The sequence below is a fragment of the Martes martes genome, assembly GCF_963455335.1.
Source record: "Martes martes genome assembly, chromosome: 13".
In the NCBI taxonomy this organism is placed as follows: domain Eukaryota; kingdom Metazoa; phylum Chordata; class Mammalia; order Carnivora; family Mustelidae; genus Martes; species Martes martes.
In genome coordinates this window covers 83,079,719-83,099,787 of record NC_137901.1, presented here as the reverse complement: position 1 = coordinate 83,099,787, position 20,069 = coordinate 83,079,719, and the positions used below count along the sequence as shown (strand labels likewise).

At 51.7% G+C, this 20,069-nt stretch overlaps 1 protein-coding gene across 2 annotated transcripts; it reads left to right on the top strand.

Moving 5' to 3' along the window:
• The first annotated feature begins 1,261 nt into the window (after positions 1-1,261).
• On the top strand, positions 1,262-19,757 carry OAS2 (2'-5'-oligoadenylate synthetase 2). Of its 2 annotated transcripts, XM_080821125.1 has the most exons (11): positions 1,262-1,578; positions 3,140-3,410; positions 6,142-6,320; positions 7,451-7,686; positions 8,146-8,287; positions 11,533-11,706; positions 13,521-13,803; positions 14,959-15,146; positions 16,147-16,385; positions 17,275-17,428; positions 18,613-19,757. In XM_080821125.1, the coding sequence occupies exons 1-11, from the start codon at positions 1,402-1,404 to the stop codon at positions 18,703-18,705; spliced, it is 2,136 nt and encodes a 711-aa protein (XP_080677251.1). In that variant the 5' UTR covers positions 1,262-1,401; the 3' UTR covers positions 18,706-19,757. The 2 variants fall into 2 exon arrangements, with proteins under 2 accessions (XP_080677251.1, XP_080677252.1); XM_080821126.1 differs by lacking the exon at positions 18,613-19,757 and having other exon boundaries at positions 17,275-18,372.
• Positions 19,758-20,069: the final 312 nt, after the last annotated feature.

The window sequence follows — 20,069 nt, the reverse complement described above, 5'->3', positions numbered from 1 at the left end:
CTGTGTGTCCCTAAGCAAACCAAGTCCCCTCTCTGGATCCCTTTCTCCTCGCTGCTCTCATGGACTCGGACTTCCCAGGCCTTGGACTCGATCCCAGGACCCCGGGATCATGACCTGAGCCGAAGGCAGATGCTCAACCACTGAGCCACCCAGGCGCCCCCTTAATTACAGTTTTACCTATGCCTGGAATGTGACCCTTGAAGGGTCAGCCCGAGATTTCCCCAGGAACACTAGGGATGTCATCTGTAGGATAAACATGCGGCCGGCCAAGTCCCTGGGCCCCAAAAAGGGGCCCGAAACATCCTTTCTTTTCCTGTTACCAGCTTCTTGCCCCGCCCTCCTCCCTATGAAAAGCATCATGCAACAACTTCTGGAGCTCTTTCTACTTTCTAGATCGGATGCTGGCCCATTTATGAAGCACTTAATGAAGCCAATTAGACCTTCAAATTTATGCCACTGAGTTTTGTTTTTTAACGAGGGGAGAAGGGAAAGAGCCCCGAGAGATGACCTCAGTCCCCTGCAAAAGCTGATTTGATTAGCAGCTTTTTAAAGAGCATTTGCCAAGTGCCCCCTCCCCATTCTTCTTCTTCTTTTTTTTTTTTTAGATTTTATTTATTTATTTGACAGACAGATCACAAGTAGGCAGAGAGGCAGGCAGAGAGAGAAGGGAGGAAGCAGGCTCCCTGCTGAGCAGAGAGCCCGATATGGGGCTGGATCCCAGGACGCTGGGATCGTGACCTGAGCTGAAGGCAGCGGCTTTAACCCACTGAGCCACCCAGGCGCCCCTCCCCCACTCCCCATTCTAACGTGAACCCTACGAGAGAACTACGTTGTTATGCCATTTCACAGATGGGCAAGTTGAGGCACAAATAGAGCAGGCAATGTGCTCAGGGACATGCTAGCTTAGATCAAGCCATCCTAAGGGGGCTCCAGAGTCTGTTTAAGTACAAAGACAGGGGATGCGGCACCTGGGTGGCTCAGTCGATTAAGTATCTGCCTTTGGCTCAAGTCATGATCCCAGGGTCCCGGGATAGAGTCCCATATCACGCTCCCTGCTCTTCAGAGAGCCTGCTTCTCCCTCTCCCGTCTGCTCTGTTGCTCACTGGCTCTCTTTCAAATAAATAGATAAAATCTAAAAAGAATTTAAAAAAAAAAAAAAAAAAAAAGGACGCCCAGGGAGGAGCTGACCACCGGCCGCCCACCCTGCGGGGGTGGGCAGAAATCTCAACAAGGAAGTCAGCTGGGAGCATTCTGTGAGTTTCGGTTTCTAGACTCTCGCCCCCGGTCATTTGCAGTTTCCTGGTTCTTGAATGTGAGTTTTGGTTTCCTGGCTGTAAGCAAGGGAGTGGATCCTTCTCCTCTCCTTTCCTTCCCCCGACACCACTGCCGCCGGCGGGAGCAATGGGCATCTGGGGGTCGCATCTGTACTCCGTGCAGCCTGAGAAGCTGGACGAGCTGATCGAGAACTCCCTGAGGCCCTATGAAGAGTGTCAGAGACAGATCCATGACACGGTGAACGCCATCTGTGCCATCCTGCAGGAAACGGAGCAGATCCCCCCCACGATAAGTGTGGTCAAAGTGAGTGGAAGGCTGGGGGTCTGGGCTTCTGGGACCCTGAGGTTCCGTGGCCATCAGAAGGAGGAGTGACGGGGTGCTGAGTGCCTTCCGGGCGACAGGCTTTGGGTGATCAAGACATCCTCTTGCCCTCCCCACCCTCGAGGGAGGTGATGGAGCACGAGAGTAGGAGCACTCTGCTTGGCTGCTGTGTGCCCCGGGGCAGGTTGCTTAACCCCTCTGTGCTTCAGTCTCTGAGTCTGAAAAACGGGAGAGGAAGAATAAATTCAGACTGTAATGAGGATTAAGCATATAATGTTCTTAGTATGGGGCCTGGGGCATAGTTAGTCCTTGATAAATGAGCTGTGATTCCTCTCCATCGTCGTTTCTATCCTCCCCATGTCACGGGGCAGTAACTGAGGCTGGGAGATGCAGTGAAACTACCCCAAGGTCGCTCCATGGTTTCTCAATGGCAGGAAGGGGTGGATCTTATCAAGTGGAAATGTTTGGTGCTGGGGGTACAAATCCCAGGGCTGAGGCTGAAGATCAGAGGCTTTAGGGGGAGGAAAAGGTGCTGGGAAAAGTGCCAGGACTGCAGGGTGGGAGGGACTTAGGGGTCCGCCAGCCCCAGAGCCCCACTTCTCTGCACGCACCGTGCCTCCTGGCATCTGCCTCATGCATGCGCAGCAGCCCTGACAGTAAAGACGCCTGGATACCTGGCATCCCTTGGGCTTGGCCCAGATGAGGAAACTGAGGCACAAGGAAGTGACTTAGTAGCTGGAGGCAGAGCTGGGCTTTCAGCCCAAATAGTCTGCTTGGTTGCACGTGCCCTGAACCACCGCCTTTCAATATGGTTCAGTTTTTCCTGACGAAAATAAACATAGGAAAGGGGCACAGATCTAAGTGTACAGCCTGATGGATTGCCACAAATAACACACCTGTGTCACCTATGCCCAGACGGAGAAAGGAAACGTTCCCAGCCCCAAGAGCCCCAGGACCCTCTATCCAGTCCCCGGGACCCCTAGTCCTCCCCTAACCACTCTCCAGACTTCTGATAGCCTAGTTTCGTTTTGCTGTTTGTTTGTTTGTTTTAATTTTGCGTAATTGTGGGGTGACCAACCATATTGGTTTGCCCAGGACCGAGGGGTTTTCTGTGCTGAGACTGGGAATGTCCTGGGAAAACCAGACAGGCTGGTTACAGGATATGAAGGAAATCATGCCCAGTGTAGCTTTGCTGCATGGCTTCTTGGACCCCATCCTGTTTAGGAAATGTACGTTGTCGTGTGTGAGCGTGTGTTTATTGATTCGACGCTGGGTAGTGTCCCAGGGTGCGAGGACACCGCCTTTGTCCCTCCTCCTGCTGACCGCCGCTTGAGCTGCCTCCCGTCGAGGCTCGTATGAGAGGTGCTGCGACGGGCATCCTCGTTCAGGTCTTTGGGCGGACAAAAGGACACCTGCCACTCAATTTTAAGACTCTGGTGACACTTGTGGCTTTGGCTGGATTTGAGAAATACTAAAGCCTGCTGGGGCATCCGGCGACCCCAGAGGGTCCAGAGTCTCACATCTGTGTCTCTGTCACTGGCAGGGCGGCTCCTATGGCAGGGAAACGATGTTGAGGGGCAACTCCGATGGGACGATTGTCATCTTTGTCAGTGACTTTGAACAGTTCCAGGATCAGAAAAAAAACCAAGATGAAATCCTCACCAAGCTCTGGCTGTGTCTGACAGAGTGTCAGTTCACCAGGAAGATGCCGGCCAAAATGGAGGTGCAGAAGTCCCCCAGTGGGCTCACCTTCCAGCTGTCCACAAGATCGCAGAACATCACGTTCAAGGTGCTGCCTGCTTACAACGCTCTGGGTGAGTCCCTCCTGGGTGTGTGGACGGCACTGGTCTGGAGAGGGGTGTTGAGAGAGCAAAGCCAAAGAAAGGGGTGTCAGACAGCCATGGGGGTCCTTGAGGCTGGGGATGGGATAGACACCACTGGTATGTTCCAAAGCCAGGGGCCACATCCCTTTAAGAGAGGGGGTCCCTCCTGCCCTAGGCTTACTCTCTTCTCTAGAACTTTCCCCCCATCTCCTAAATGACTTTGAAGAAAATGTCCTAGATTCCAGAATCTAGAACAGAGTTTCTCAAACTATGACATGCACACAAATCACCAGGGAACCTTGTTAAAGTGCAGGCTCTCATTTGGAAGATTGGGGCTGGGCCATGGACTCTGTATGTCTATCCAGGGCCGTGCTGCTGGTGCTGGTCCACACACCACCCCTGGGGATTTAGGCTAGAATAAATGTTGATTAGAGGAAGAGGATGGGGCAAATATCTGGGAAAAGTTCGGCCGGGGCAGGCATTTGAAGTCTGCTTTCTGCCCAAGTCAACATCAAGGCAACTGGTTGCCCTTCCATGGGCAACTGGTTGGACAAATGGATGGTTGGTTGGTTGGATGGATGGATGGATGAATGGGTGGGTGGATGGATGGAAGGAAAGAAAGAGGAGTGGATGGGGCGCCTGGGTGGCTCAGCGGGTTAAAGCCTCTGCCTTCGGCTCGGGTCATGGTTTCGGGGTCCTGGGATCGAGCCCCGCATCGGGCTCTCTGCTCAGCGGGGAGCCTGCTTCCTCCTCTCTCTCTGCCTGTCTCTCTGCCTACTTGTGATCTCTGTCTGTCAAATAAATAAATAAAATCTTTAAAAAAAAAAAAAAAAAAAAAAAAAAAAAAAAAAAAAAAAAAAAAGAAAGAGGAGTGGATGGATAGATGGATGGTAGATGGGAAGGAAGGATAAAGCTCAGCCTAATGACAGCATAGTCTCGAGCACAGGTGCATGTAATCACAAACTTAAATGCTAGAGCTGAAATTAAACCCCTCATTAAGCAAACAGGAAAACTGTAGGGAAAAAAATGTCCCAGAGACACACACCAGTTACTGATAGAACTAGAAACGAAAGCCCAGATCTCCTAAGCCCCAAGCCAGGATGCCTTTAAGATGAACACACACACACACACACACACACACACACACACACACATACACACACCCCTCGGTGACTTGCATTCACGGGAAGGTAACCAAGTTAGAGAAAAGTACACCCATCTGGAAGGTAGGCAGCTCTCACTTCTATCCCGGTCCCACCACTTACCTACTTTTGCCAACTCTAAGATCAGGCTCAAAATGGCTAGTTTACAGGCCCTTTAAGATGATAGGGACTACCCCAAACAAGGTCTGGGGTCAAGGTGAAGAGACCTCGTGTGTCTCAGAATTCATGGGAAATCCTATATTCTCTCTTGTTCAGAGTATGGTGGCTGGAGACTGGGCCAAAGCACCTTCTGCTGGGTTCAACCCCAGCATTGCAAGGACGGTGTGAAAACGACACACTCTTCCTCGCATGTGGTATCCAGACGCTGCCACTAGATGGCGCCAGAACTGCACATTCCCTGCTGAGATCCCTCTGGGGAAGGACAGGATGAGGATCTTTTTCGGGGGAAAGGAACCTACTGGGGAATTCTTAAATATCTGTGGGAGTGAATGAAAGAAACAAGCTGGCTCCTGGCTCCTCTTGTTTATGTCTTTGTAAAATGTGCTTGGAAGCAGTAGAGCTCAGCCAGCAAGAGGGGAAATCTTATTGAAGTTCTGTGACCCTATCGTTATCCTTCCCCTCTGTGCACAGGCTTCTTTGGCCCCCACACCAGTGGTTCTCAGACGTCCCTGGGGATCAGCATCCCCTGAAAAACTTAGTTAAAAAATAAGGGGCGCCTGGGTGGCTCAGTGGGTTAAAGCCTCTGCCTTCGGCTCAGGTCATGATCCCAGGGTCCTGGGATTGAGCCCCGCATCGGGCTCTCTGCTCAGCAGGGAGCCTGCTTCCCTTCCTCTCTCTCTCCTGCCTCTCTGCCTGCTTGTGATCTCTGTCTGTCAAATAAGTAAATAAAATCTTAAAAAAACAAAAACAAACAAACAAAAAAAACTTAGTTAAAAAGCGAGGCCCGAGCTCTCACCACTTGAGTGTCAGATCTCCTGCAAAGCTAATCTGGATTTAAGAGCCTCTTGGGCCCGTACTCTAGATTAGCAGGGCAGCAGGATTCCGATGGGCACCCAGTTTGAGAACCACTACCCGGCATCACAGGGTCCCGTTCTGAGGGGCCCACTGCCTCTAACGCCAGCCTCCAGGGCCCTGCCTTCCCCTTACCTGCCTCCTCAGAGTCCCGGTCCCCTTGACTCACCGGCTGGGCTCCAAAGCAGAACACGCCGTGTGCATCCACGGACCCTATTTGCTTCCAGGTCTATGCCAGCCATGCCAGCCCCAATTGTTCAAGAAGCCATCTTTCCCTCCCCTCTCGGAGCTCCCCCTTCCTCATTTATATTGTGTTTTCCACCATCCCATTTCTGTCCATCTTGCCTCGAGCCAGCACCGTGGGGTTTTCACGACAGTCATTGAATTATTGCGGGAGGCGCGCCTCCCTTTTAGGCGAGCACACCGCGTCCCTGACAGGTGAAGCCACCGACGGGTGCTGCCGAATCCCAGCAGACCTTCACGGCTGGCTCCATGGGGACAGGGTGCCCCAACACCACCGCTTCTCCATCTCTCTCTTTTCGCCCCAGGCTTGAGCGAGAAGCCCACCCCCCAGACCTACCGAGAGCTCAGAAGAGCCCTGGACATGACCAAAGCCCACGCTGGCGAATTCTCTGTCTGCTTCGCTGAGCTCCAGCAGAGGTTTTTCCACAACCGTCCGAGAAAGCTGAAGGATTTGATCCTCTTGGTAAAGTACTGGTACCAAAAGGTAATTTTCAAATTCCGTTTCTAGGGCGGTCGTCCGATTCCCCTTTGCCAAGACCATCCACAGCCAGGAAAATATGGTGCTCTTAAGTATAGAGCTCAGTGCATTTTTTAAAAATTCATTTATTTATTTATTTATTTAGAGAGAGAGGGAGATCATGATGGGGGAGGAGGCAGACAGAGAGAGAGAGACTCTCAGGCAGACTCCCCGCTGAGCACAGTGCTCCGTCTGAGGACCCCGAGATCATGACCTGAGCTGAAATCAAGAGTCAGACGCTTAACTCACTGAGCCCTCCAGGCGCCCCCAGCTCAGTGCCTTTTTATAACCTTTTGAGCAATGTCCAGATCAAAATAGGACACCTTTCCTGCCTCCCAGCAGCTGCCTCAAGCCCCTTCCCAGTGAATACTCCCGCCAAGTGACCGCTGTCCTAACGTCTGTCTCCACCAGTCAGTTCTGCTTGTTTTTGAACTTGAAATCAGTGGTGTGTACCATCTGCTCAGCGTGAGGTCTGAGACATGGGTCTCTGTTGTTGCAAGTAGTTGTGGTGTCTCGTTGTCCTGTAGGATTCTGTCGTCTCGGCTGGCCACACCTTTCTCCATTCTGCTAATGGACACTTGGGTCGTGTCCAGATTGGGGCTATTACGAATTAGGTTACTATGGCTATTCCCCTACGGGTCTTTTTTGTGAGTTTAAGCACTCATTTCTCTTGGGTAAATATACAGGAGTGGAAGTGCTGGGTTGTAAGTTATCTGAATACATAGATAGATAGATACATATCTACGTGACGTATTTATATATGTATATATGTGCACATAATAAATACATATGCAGGCTATATAATATATTATTATATGGTATATAAAACATATATCATTACATAAATGTATATAATATGTTAAATATATGTAATAATATATATATATTAAACTTTAGGAAGTACTGCCAACCGTTTTCCAAAACGGTTGTCCCTAATAACACTCCCATCAGCGACGTATGACAGTTTCAGGTTCTCCACACCCTTACCAACACTTGATACTAAAATCCATCGGATCTGAGGCATGGCGTCCTTTAGGCATAATGGTTGTGCGTAAGTGGGTCCCCAGATTAGCCACTGTCCCTTTCTTCTCCCACAGTGCCAGGAGAAGCTGAAAGGTCTGTCCCATCTACCCGGGTATGCCTTGGAGCTGCTCACGGTCTATGCCTGGGAAGAGGGGTGCAGAGCAGAAAACTTTGACATGGCGGAAGGCATCCGAACTGTCCTGGGGCTAATCGGACAACAGGAGAAGCTGTGCATCTATTGGATAGTCAACTACAACTTTGAGAATGAGACAGTCCGGAACATTCTGCTGAGCCAGCTGAGGTCACCCAGGTAGCAAGCTTCCTTCCACCCTCTCTCTTTACCTGTTCGCCTGCAAGCCAGGCTGTGCTGTCCGCGTGAAGGCTCTGCCCCGTCCTTCCCGGCCAAGGATGCTCCAAAGGAACCCCAATAGCGGTGGGGAGGGAGGCAGGGCAGGAAAGAGGGGAACCTGACCGATGCCTTTCACATTTCAGACCATCGTCATATTTTGCCCCCCAAACAAACACTCGAGAGGTGCCTCCCCTTAGGGAAGGAAGGGACTAACCATTTAATTATGTTGCTCACAGAACGTCTCTGCAAAGCACAGAGGGCAGGCACAGAAGGTCTAGCCGTCTCAGACAAAGCACCCGAGGAACCGAGAGGAAGCGTGGGTCTGGGTTACCAGATGCCCCGTCCAGTCCTCCCTTCCCAGCGCGGACTTCTACAGGCAGCCCAACTGATTTTTTTTTTTTAATCTAATGGAATTTATAGGCCGGTAATCTTGGATCCAGCCGACCCAACCAATAACGTGAGCAAAGATGAGGCGTGTTGGCAACTGTTAAAGCAAGAAGCTTTGAGCTGGTTGTCTTCTCTGAACCTGAATCAGTCACCTGGACCATCATGGAATGTTCTGGTGAGAGAGCTTTGCAAATACAGCTCATGTCATGCTGCAGGGAGGGTGTCCTGAACACCCTGTGTGGATTTCCTATAGCTGGGGTGACAAATTGTGCGGATTTCCTATAGCTGGGGTGACAAATTGTGCGGATTTCCTATAGCTGGGGTGACAAATCGTCATACGCCGGTGGCTTACAGCAACAGAAATGTATTCTCTCGCAGATCTGGAGGCGAGAAATCTAAGGTCAAAGTGTGGGCTGGGCTCTGTGAAGGCTCCTGGGGAGGATTCCTCCTTTTTCTGGTGGTTGCTGGTGCTCTCTGCATGTGGCTGTGTCCCTCCCATCTCTGCCTCTGTTGTCACATGGCCTTCTGTGGTGGGTCTTCACAATGTCTCTTCTCTTTGCGTCTCTGTCTCCGTGTCCCCCTCCTCTTAAAACTGAGCAAAGAGAGAAGGGCACCTGCAGATGAACGATTTCAATGAATTGCCACAGAAGAGAGCAGGTGGAGAGGTGGGGGGTGGTCCCCACGGAGCAGAGCTCCAGGCGAGTACCTGGCAGCCGCCCTCTCCCCAGACTGGAGTGCAGATCAACGGGCCGGCTTCCCCTCCCATCCCCCAAAGAGAAGTCCGTCTACCACCACGGAATGCCCCTGCGCTCTCAGAGCTTAAGGACTATGCGACAAGAATAGTCCTTAATAGTCCTTAATAGATATAGTCTAGGCCAGTGAATCCTTTCCATTTTTCTGGGGGTCATGGGATGGCAGGGGGACAAAGGTGTCATTTGAGACCACATAGGTCAACCAAATTCCACATTGCACAGACACGCAACTAATTTACATCCGAAGAACGGTGGGGGTGATTCTACATTCCATTTGGCACAGAAAGTTGAGGGTATACTGAGCAAAGATGGGATATAAGTGAATTTCCCAAGTGCCCCGGGGCCCTGGACGGGGAGGACCCTGTGGGCGGGGAGCTCCCTGCCCGGATCCAGAAGGAACATGGTCCGCCCACTCCTTGTCCCAACTTTCCCTGAACTCCGGGCTTTGCTCCTTGACCTCAATTTTCCTGGCTTCCTAAAACAGCCTTTTAAAAAAATATCCACCCCACCTCCAACTCTATTCTGAGCACTTTTAAACATACAGAAAAGTTATAAAAATGGTTCAGTGAACCACTGCATCGACCTGGACACGCACACGTTTAACCCTTGACCTCTCCAACTGCTCTCCGGTCTGCGTGTGTGTATGCACGCTCGTCATTGTCAGTGTTGTGTATGTTGTTTCCACTGGGCCACTGGAGTTGGCTGCCCGAGAGGGACATTCTCTTAGCGAACCATACTCAATGATCGAATTCCAGAGTCCAAGACGAGTACATTATTACCGTCCAGTGGTTTCCAGTTCTTCCCAGCTATCTGAAGAATGTTTCTGGTAGCCAGTTTTTCCCCAGCCCACGCTGCTTTTAGTTCTTGCGTGCTGCCCCTAAGACGTCTTTTGATCCCTGCTTTTGCTCTGTTTTCTACCCAATCAACCTTTTTCCAGAACTAGGAGGCCGCCCCTCTCACGAGAGCCGTTGGAGGCCACTCGGGCCCACAAGCTGCTGCATCAGGGCGCTGGGCACCGGAGGGCACACACGCACACGCACATGTACACACACACACACACACACACACACACGTGCCCCCCCCCCCCGCCACGATACTCAGCCGGGTGAGAAGGGCAATACTGGTAATGAATTTGCCTCCAACCAGTGGAGAAGTCCATTGCCAACATCGGGAGGCAACCAAGGTTGACCTCCAACTTTAAAACTAACCAGCCAACCCGTGTCCCCAGGGAGAGGTGGTCCATCTTCTCTGTGTTCACCAGCAAAGAGACAGTGTCTGTACAGAGCAGTGTTCCTTTTCCCGCTGGAAGGAGGGAAGGAAGGGAGGGAGGAAGGAAGAGGAAAGAAAACCACAAATTTCAAGGCTGAGGAATATCACAGATTTAATTTAATTTAAAGCTTCTAGCCCTCCATTCTCTCTATATAATGCTGATGCTCCTGCCTCCCTCTTGAAAGGACCCTGTGATGACCCTGAGCGCACCCAGATAATCCAGGATCATTCCCCCATCTCCGGAGCCTTAGCTGAACCACATCTGGAAAGTTCCACGTTCCATATAAGGAAACCGATGCACAGTTTCTGGGGACTTAGATGCGGACACGTGGGGAGGTGGGGGTGTCACCCCCCTCCACCTCCGCGGACGGGGGCCTCTAGGGTAGACGGAGCAGGTGGGGCCTCCTGTGGGGTGTCAAGACCCATGACATGTAGCAGACCGCACAGTCTGAGCTTTTCTACTGAAGAGGAAAGAATTGCACTCCTGTGCAGGCCAGACCCCACTTAGAGATCAGAATATGCTTTCTTTCCAGAAGTGACCCCAAGTGCAAGGAAGGGGCACGTCCCACCCTCCACGACCCCTTTTGGAGCACAGAAGTGTCCCTTCAGACTGAACCCACGGGTCCTCCGATCCCAGGCTGGCTCCCTGCTCAGCACACTGAGAACAGTACCGAGGGTTGAATAGTGTCCCCCCAAACTCATGTCCACCTGGGCCCTCGGAATGGGAGCTTCTTTGGAGGGGGGTCTTTGCAGGCATCATTAGTGAGCTGAGGTTATCCTAGGTTGGCATGGGCTCTGACTCCAGTGACTGGTGTCCTTATAAGAAGGTACAAAGAGACCCAGATACGCCAGTGGCTGGAGTGGTATGTCTACAAGCCAGGGAAGGCGAGTTGTTGCTAGAGCCTCTGGAAGGGCAAGGAAGGCTCCCGCCCTACAGCCTTCAGAGGCCGCCCGGCTCCGCTGACACTTTGAGTGCAAACTTCAGTCTCTGGAACACGAGAGAACATACATTTCTGTCGCCGGAAGCTCCCCAGGGGTATGTTGCTAGGGTAGCCCCTGAAAACCAATCCCCAAGGGCACGTGTGTGCAGCAGAAGCCGATGAGGTCTGAGAAGGCTCGCGTGTGAGCATTTCTCCAGAAATCCGCAGTCCCTGCGGTCAGCGGAAGAGAAAGGGGGCACAAAGGTTTAGGGGGGTCCAGCCACAGAAGGCATTGCCACACCCAGAATAGCTTCGAGTCCCGGGAAGGGTCAGATCTTTCTTGGGGGTAGGAAGGAACGACTCACCGTTTTTGTTTTGGGCTGGGGGCGGCGGGGAGGGCCTTGGGCACTGCCCTGAATGTTCCGGAATGTTCTCATGGTGTGTCGATGAAAGCACTGAGCCTCTGTCCACCTTCCCAGCCGGTGCCGCTGTTCGCCACCCCGGGCCATCATCTAGACAAGTTTATCAAGGACTTTCTCCAGCCCAACAAACAGTTCCTAAAGCAGATCGCCGTAGCTGTTGAATTCATCCGTAATTTCCTTCAAAAAAATTGCTTTAGCCATTCAAGCACGAAGGTTCAGAAGACCGTGGAGGTGAGCCTTGGCCCTTCTCCCACGTGGTTCCCGGAGCTCTGCAGAGCCCGCCCGTGGATGGAGGGCAAGGGAGGAGGGGGGAAGCGGGGGCGATGGGCACCCAGGACTGCGGCTCTCAGTGGGGTTGCCCACGCCCTGCTTCCATCACTGAGGGTCCGTATGAGCTTCTGGGGGGCTGCCGCGACCCTTCGTGGCCTTGGCCTGGGACCTGCACCTCCCCCAACTCTGCCTCTGTCTCCCCATCACCTCTTCTCTGAGGGTCTCCCCTTCTTCCTCTTGTCTCCTAAGGACACCTGCCATTGGATTTAGGGTCCGCAGACCCCTCACTCAATAACATCGACAAAGACCCTTTTTCCAAGTTAGGTCACGTTCTCACATTCCCATTGGGAACCACTGGGGCTACCATTCAAACCACAGCATCTTCTAAGCTCGGTGTGTAATGAACCAGAACGTGACCTCTTTCTTGCTTTAATGACCACAGCCCGCTAAGCCCCATCAACTGAGCTAGAGGTTCATTCTTGTCCAAGACTCAAGGCCACGGGCTAACCCGCTACCCTCCATCTGTTGGTCAGCGACCAGATCACCAGGTGCCGGTCCCAAGGAGGGAGCAGGGAGGTGCCCATACGGTGCGAAACAGACCTGGGAGCCTGCTGTCCTGAGACAGACCCGGGGACCGGTACCAGTGTCCCATGAGTGTTGAGTAAAATGTCTCACTGAGGGTCACTGGACTGAGTTCATGGTCACAGGCTGAGTTCACGGTCAGTGCTAGAATTGTCAAAGCTTGTTTTCTCCCCTCCGAGATTCCCATTAACCCGACAGTAAAAAATAAGAAAATGTATAGTGGCGTATCACAGAAGAAAATAGGAAGAGAACCACCAGGGCACAGGATGTTGCTTTCTGTCTTCCTGAAGTTGGAAAGGGTTGTCTGCTGGGTGACATGGGATGTGTGCCCTGAATGTGAGGAGGGGGCGTAGAGTGGCCTGCTAAGGCCAACACTCACAGACCAGCTGCATGAACGAAGCAGGTTTGTGCATCTGTTTATACCCTCCCCTCGCCCCTAACCCGCTGCCAGGCATTTACCACCCGTGGGTAAAACAAAGGTGTTCTTTATAAAAATTGAATGAGCTTTTTGGGGGCAACCAGGGCAGCACGTGTGAAGTTCGGTGCCCAGAGCAAAGCCCCCAGCATCGCGTGCGGAACGGTTCTCTGTGGGGAAGCTGGCTTCTCCCCCACCTTGCCCTCAAAGCAGCCTGTCAGCTAAGGTCTGTAACAGACTCTTTAGAGCAGAAAGGGAAGGAGGAAGAGGAGGAGGAAGGGAGGAGGAAATAGAGAACCCTGTGAGGCAGGGACATACATAGCCCCCATGTATTACCCGACCCCTTACGGAAAGTTTGCCGAACGCTGTACCTGAATCATCAGCATTCACCCCACGATCCACAGCTTGCAAGAGGAATCAGATGAGTCAGGGAACATTCAACACAATGAATGCGTCCAGCTTGATTTCTCTCAGGTCACAGGAATTCCCATAAAGCTAAATGCTCTTTGGGAGAAATCTTGAGGAAGTTGACATGAGAAGTGGGTGATGGGTAAAAGCCCCTCCATTGTTCATGGGTTAATAAGCACATCAAAGGGCATGAGAAAACCTTTGGAACCAAACTATTTGTTTGAAAAATTGAATGCTCTGCTTTGGACTCAGCCCTAACCGGACCCTAACCTTGGCAACCTCATTAATGAGCCCGCTGCTGCCAGCCTGTGGGGGGTGAGGGGCTCGGGATCTAGAAAATGCTGGATCTCAGCTTGCCTTTCTTCACTAGGGAGGGTCGACAGGCAAAGGCACAGCTCTGAAGACTGGCTCCGATGCCGACCTCGTCGTGTTCACAGACTCGCTTAAAAGCTACACCTCCCAAAAAACCGAGAGATGCCGTATCATCAAGGAAATCCATACACAGCTAGTAGCCTGTCAGCGGGAGAAAGAGTTCGAAGTAAACTTTAAGATTTCAAAATGGAAGGCTCCCAGGGTGCTGAGTTTCTCTCTGAAATCCAAAGTGCTCAACGAAAGTGTGAACTTTGATGTCCTGCCTGCCTTTAATGCCCTAGGTGAGACCCTCTCCCCCAGACCTTTGCTGCTGGAGGAGGAAGCCGGGTTCTGGGGTGATGGGGCAAGGAGGGTGGAGGGAAAGCCATGTGACCTAGTATTGGCTCGTAGGTCTAGTGCCCCCAACAGGCGGCACGAGGAATGGCAGCAGCCCCTTACACCTACGTACCTGTTCATTCTCCTTTCTCACCTACCCATCCCGAGCATGGCCAGGACCATGTTCCTTATATTCTTCTATTCCTGTAGTATCCCTTGCAATATCTATCAAAGAACGGGGCCACAGGAGTTCTGTACACATTTACAGACAAAATGCCACAAGTATTAGTGAAGGAAATGGAGGAACAGACTGGGAAGAATTTGAGGCAAAGACAGGAAATCTGGGTGCCTTCAGTCTGCTTTGGAAATTCGGTTCATGAACAACAGATATGTAATGTTGTATTAAAATAAACCAAGACCATTTCAGCAATTTTTCAAGTCAGAATCAAAAAGACTCTGATACCTTCCCTCTGAATAGTTCTTAGTGTCTCTAGAGAGGAAATAATAGTATAAATTGGGGGTCAGCTATTTTTTTTTTAAAGGCAAGGTAGCAAGTCTTTTCAGCTTTGACGACTACACAGTTTCTGTCACAACTACTCAACTCTGCCACTGTACCCTGAAACCAGCCATAGACAATACAGTAACAAAGAAGCATAGTAGTGTTCCAATAAAACTTTATTTACAAAAACAAGAAGTGGGCCAGATTTCGCCTGCCATCCATAGTTAGCAAACTCCCGATCAGTGCTGTCTAAAGTGTCTTTCTGTGATAATAACCACGTTCCACATCTCCTGACAGCTTGAAATGTGGCTAATGGGACGGAGGAGCCAAATTTTTAATTTTATTTCCCTCTAGTTAGTTTGAATCCAAATAGCCACATTGTTTGGTGGCTACTGTATCAGACAGTATACATCTAGATAATACATTGATAATAGCACCTGTCCTCCTACAGACCGTATAATTTTTTCACCTATCCCATTACTCCCAGTATCTTAGACATTAATCGTTCAAATATAACAACAGAATTCAGAGTCATCGAATTAAATCACATTGGGCAAAAATATTTGGAAATGGTTACTTTTATGCACAGCAAAGAATAAACGAAACATCTCCCCCATGCTAGGTCAACTGAATTCTGGCTCCCCACCCAGCCCCAAGGTCTATGCTGATCTCATCGATCTATATAAATCGTCAGACGCTGTGGGCGGAGAATTTTCCACCTGTTTCACGGAGCTGCAGCGCAACTTTGTTGTCTCTCGGCCCACCAAACTGAAGGATCTAATTCGTCTGGTGAAACACTGGTACAGACAGGTATGGCCGCTCTCACTGCAGCTGTCTGGAAGCACCCATGCGACCGGTTCCCATCAAGGGTTCCGTGGGCCCATGCTCTCCCGTGCTGGGGGCTGAGCCACTCTGGGGACCCTGTCCACTAATCCTGCTTGTCTCTGTGGCGTCCCCATCACAAAACCCATGAAGCCGGGTGGGCTGTAGAGCACCCTCTCCCATCAAAGCGGCCGCGTCTGTCTTATTTTGCCTCTGCTCTGACCCCCCAGAGAATTGGGCAGGAATCCAAGTTATTCTGCTCCCCAGGGCAGGTGAAACCAGGACTTTCCACGCCCGCAGGTCACCCGCACGGCTTAGCCCCCGCTCAGCGCCCAGCGGAGCACACACAGATGCTAGCCTTGGAAGACAGGTTGCAAGCTACAGGCGGGAACAGGGGTTACCTTTTCTGTAATGGTTCGCCTCCCTCCATTTCTGTCACTGTCTCGCACACAGGGGAGCCTCTGAGTGTCTCCGCAGCAGACACCCAGCCCAGCAGCAGTTGCTTCCTGCGTACAGAAACCTGAGCTCTGTGGTTTCCAACCCAGAAACTCAGAGAAGCTGCCCCAGGGTGCTCAGAGGGCTTGGGGCTACTGCGTGACCTTGAGCGAGTCACTTCCCCTCCCCACGCCTCACGTCTTCATCAGAAACGTCGACCTGTGCCTGCTTGGTGGGGGTGTTGGAAGATTAGGAATGATGTAAAATGTCTGGCCCCTCTGTCAGCCCGCCGTGGGTGTTCTGAAAGCGGTCGCTGTTGTAGAACTAACTCTAGGGAGTCCTATATGGCCGAAGCCCAACCCAGAAATCGGCAAGCCGCTAAGGGAGGCCCCGCTCAGATCTCCAGCAGCCCCGTCCCATCAGCCCTGCATCTCGTGCCTCAGTTGCCCCGTTGTGGCCCCAGGGACCATTAATGGGTGGTGTCTTCCGCGCTCTGAGCTCACTGCTTCTCCCGGCTTCACCAGCACTGTCTGACCTTCCCCTCTTCCCTCAGTGTGAAAGGAAACTGAAGCATAAAGGGTCTCTGCCCCCGAAGTACGCCTTGGAGCTGCTCACCATCTACTCCTGGGAGCAGGGCAGTGGGGCAGAGAATTTCGACACCGCGGAAGGTTTCCGGACGGTCCTGGAGTTGATCACAAAATACCAGCAGCTCTGTGTCTTCTGGACAGTCAATTACAGCTTTGAGGATGAGACTGTGAGGAACTTCCTACTGACCCAGATCCAGAGGACCAGGTGCCACCCCCTTTCCTTAACCAGATTCCCTCCAACGCCGTGACAGCCACCCGGATTCTCCTCCCCGGGCTTGGGATTCGGTGCTCCCCCCAAGAAACAGGACGGCGGCGGGTGGGGATTGGAAAGAGGCGAACCAACAGAAGCTCCCATAGCCTCCGGGGAGGAAGTCCTGATGGGGGAGGGCAGGAGAGAACATTATCCAGGAGGATTAGAGAAGGAAGGACCAAGGTAGGGGTCTCTGGGCTGCTTCCGTCTTCCTAGGTTGGAAGGAAAAGTGTGAATTCGTTAGCAGGTCTTAGAGCTGTGTGCAAGCGGGAAGTGTGTCCCTGAGAAATAGCGCTATCCTTCCCTTGTGGCTGATTCATCCTACAGGAGAGTTAGATTTTATTTGATTTATTGGATCAGCTCTCATCTCCCCTTTCAGACCTGCATCCCGCAAAAGCGCTATCCTTCAAGAATAGCGGGGAATCTTAGCGTGTCCACTCAGGGCTGCCGGCAGAGCCCAAAAACAAGGGAGGCAAAAGAAAAGGAACAGGAGGAGAGGAAGAAAAGCTCTGAGAAAGAATAGAGTAGAAGAAAGACAGAACAAGATACCACGGGCGTGGCCGACAGGACATACGGTTGGTTAAATTACGCAGCGTATTTCAATCGATCTAACAGGAGGGAGATGTTTCTATTATGCCGTCCTGTGTACAGGAAGGAACAGCTTTCAAAATACTATGGGCCAATATCACGGGATTCTCGAAAATCACTTTGCACTGACTCAGTACATTTGAATTACCGGCACCTGAAACGTAGGACAGGTTGTTTCGGTGCCAGAAGAGGAATGGGCCCCGATTCTGAGATTGCTGGTTTTAAAAAGCATGTCGTGTTTCGGACTCTCCTTTAGGCCCGTGATCTTGGACCCAGCGGACCCCACCGGCGACGTGGGCGGAGGCGACCGATGGTGCTGGCATCTCCTAGCAAAAGAAGCTACCGAGTGGTTGTCCTCTTTCTGCTTCACAGATGGGACTGGATATCCTGTGCAATCGTGGAAAGTGCCAGTAAGGATAATCTAAAGGAAGTGCCGTCTGGAGATGCCCCCGGGACGCCCTTACCTCCAAGAGCTTTTTCCTTCTGCAGCAACGTGGAATTGGTTCCACCCCAAATAACAGATAGTCCAACTCAGGAGCTGAGAACAAAACAAAATAGGCATTTTTGGTTGTTTTTTTCTTTTTTTTCCTTCTTGTTCAAGCAGTCCTAAGGCAGGTGACCCAGGACTCCCGCAACAGCTCTCTGAGCGGGGTTTCTCCACCAGTTGGTGTGTGGGGGTCAGCTCGTTCTTTGTGCAGGGAGTTGTCGGATGCTAAGGGCATCCCTGTTCTCTATCCCCTGGAGACTGGGAGCAGCACCCGCTATCGTGGCCACCAGAAATAGCGGCAGACATTGCCACATGTCCCTGGGGGCATCACCAGCTTTTTCTGGCCACACCTTCCTTAGCCGCTGATTTTTGTCCCGATCGCACTGCATCTACAGGCGGCAGGTCAGGTCCCGGCAGGAAGAACCACGAGGGGGAAGATACTTACCCGGGGTGTCTTCCTAGAAGCCTCATCAGGCAAATTCTCTTAGGTTTTATTGCCTGGGAGGGTCATGAGGTTCCCCGTAACTTCAAAGTGACTCCAAAAGGACGCGGTATGTGGGGCGGGGGTCTTCACTGTGGATGGAGGTTGGCTTCTTTTTCTAAGAGTGTCGGTCACACCCATTCAAAGCTCCGCCTCCTACCAGGACACCTGCCACTGGGTACTGTGGTTGCCCCACCAGCTTATTTCTCACGTTTTTCAAAGCAGGTTTTCTCAGCCTCAGCAGCTGCTGACATTTGGGCTGGATAATTCCTTGTTTTCTGGGGCTGGGAGGCCCTCCTGTACATGGTAGGGTGTTGAGCAGCAGCCCAAATCTCTACCCTCTAGACGCTACCCGGTCGTGACTATTAAAAATGTCTCGAAACATGGTCTTTTGTCCTGTAGGGAGCAAAACCCCGGGTGAGGACCCAGCTTGAGAAGACCCGCTCGACCCTAGGGTCCGCTTTGGTTATCCAGATCTGCACTAGAACCAGTCCCAAAAAGTTGTTCCTGGTCATACTAACCCTCTCGGATACACTCCCGGCTTCTTTTCCTCTGACTCTTTTAACCAATGGTGTTAAGTGCGTGGGATCTGTCTTCTTCCGGCCCATACATTTCTTTCTCTCCAGATAGTGCAGACACCAGGCAGCTGTGGCATGGGGATTCAGCCTCTGGTCAATGAGATGTTCGCATTCAGAAGTCCTAGAACCCTGGAATGGTAATGCTAGAAGAGACTTCTGGGGGTCGTCCGGCAGCTGCTTTTTAAAGAATCCGCTCGTTGTCACCGCCAGATCCGCTCTCCTCCATTCCTCCTCTCGCGTCTTTGACTCCTCTTGAAACCAAGACCGCCAAGTCCTTCCCAGCATCGCCCCGCTGGACTCTCGCTCTGCACGTGACCCGCCTTCCCAGACACACCCGCTCTCACCCAGCTTCATGGGCTCCATCGTTTTGTCAACTATGGCGTGTTTTCCATTTAGCTCCTTGCTTTTCCTTCAAGCCTTAGCAGCGCGATCTCTCTGTAGTCCCAGAGGGAAGCCCTTTACCTGCCCCTGGGATCCCATAATTCCATGATCTCGCTCTTACCTCCTCCGTCATTGCCCACCTCCTGCCTATTTCCCTCCGCACACCGATCCCTGTCTACACCTGCTGAGCCGAAGGTCTCCCTGGCAAGTAGCGAGCCGATGTCTTTTTAGCCCTTAAAACTTTCTAGAAGCTTGGATTATAACTGTTGCCTCACATGCATAATAGCCTATTGTCTTTTCCTCCTGAGCCTACCTCTCCCCACCCACCACGATGAGTGCCTTCTGGCCAGATCTCAAGGCTTTATGCTCTGGCTTTAGCTTCAGAGATACCTGGATGTCTACGTGTTTTAACCTCAAATATCCACTTCAAGTTTTACCACCCCCCATTATGCCACTACACCAACTGTCACAGAATGAAGAGGATGTCTAGTCTTTGTCCCCAGCTCCCAGCCCAGAGCCTCAGAACCCCAGGGAATTTCCCTATAGGAGAGTCTTTTCCACCCCCAAGGAGCCTCGTTCAGCCATCGTTCAGCCATCCCTGAGCTTACGCTAATGGGGTTTAGGGCCTTTGGTGAGAGTTTCCAAGGAGGGACCGGCCACGCCAGCAATGCCCGGCATGTGATGAGAGAGTAGAAAGTTTCAGCCCCTATCCCCTCAACCTCCCAAGAGCAGACTGAATTCAAGCACCTAGCTAATGGTTTAATTAATCATGCCTTTGTAATGAAACCCCAATAAAGACTCTGGACAGCAAGGCTTGGAACGCTTCCTGGTTGGTGAACAGAACTGTGTGCTGTGAAGATGGTGAATCCTAACTCCAGGGGGAAGGGCCTCTGGTGCTCCGGACCCTTCCAGCCCTCCCGTCCTGTGTTTTTCCTCATCTGCCTGTTCATTTACATCCTGTATAACAAAATGGTGATGGTAAGTATGGCATTTTTCTGAGTGTTGTGAGTCATTCCAGCAGGTTATTGAACTGAAAGGGAGGCTATAGAAACCCCTGAATTTGTAGCCAAGTCAGGGAGCAGGGGGTCCAAGTAGTCTGAGCCCCCCGCTCGCAGCTGGCATCT

What these genes read in the sequence shown, in the direction of transcription:
- OAS2 (XM_080821125.1), top strand. Translation starts at nt 1,402, where the DNA reads ATGGGCATCTGGGGGTCGCATCTGTACTCCGTGCAGCCTGAGAAGCTG. An exon ending in CCACGATAAGTGTGGTCAAA is followed by an intron (nt 1,579 to 3,139) that starts GTGAGTGGAAGG and finishes TGTCACTGGCAG; the next exon opens with GGCGGCTCCTATGGCAGGGA. An exon ending in ACCCAGATCCAGAGGACCAG is followed by an intron (nt 16,386 to 17,274) that starts GTGCCACCCCCT and finishes ACTCTCCTTTAG; the next exon opens with GCCCGTGATCTTGGACCCAG.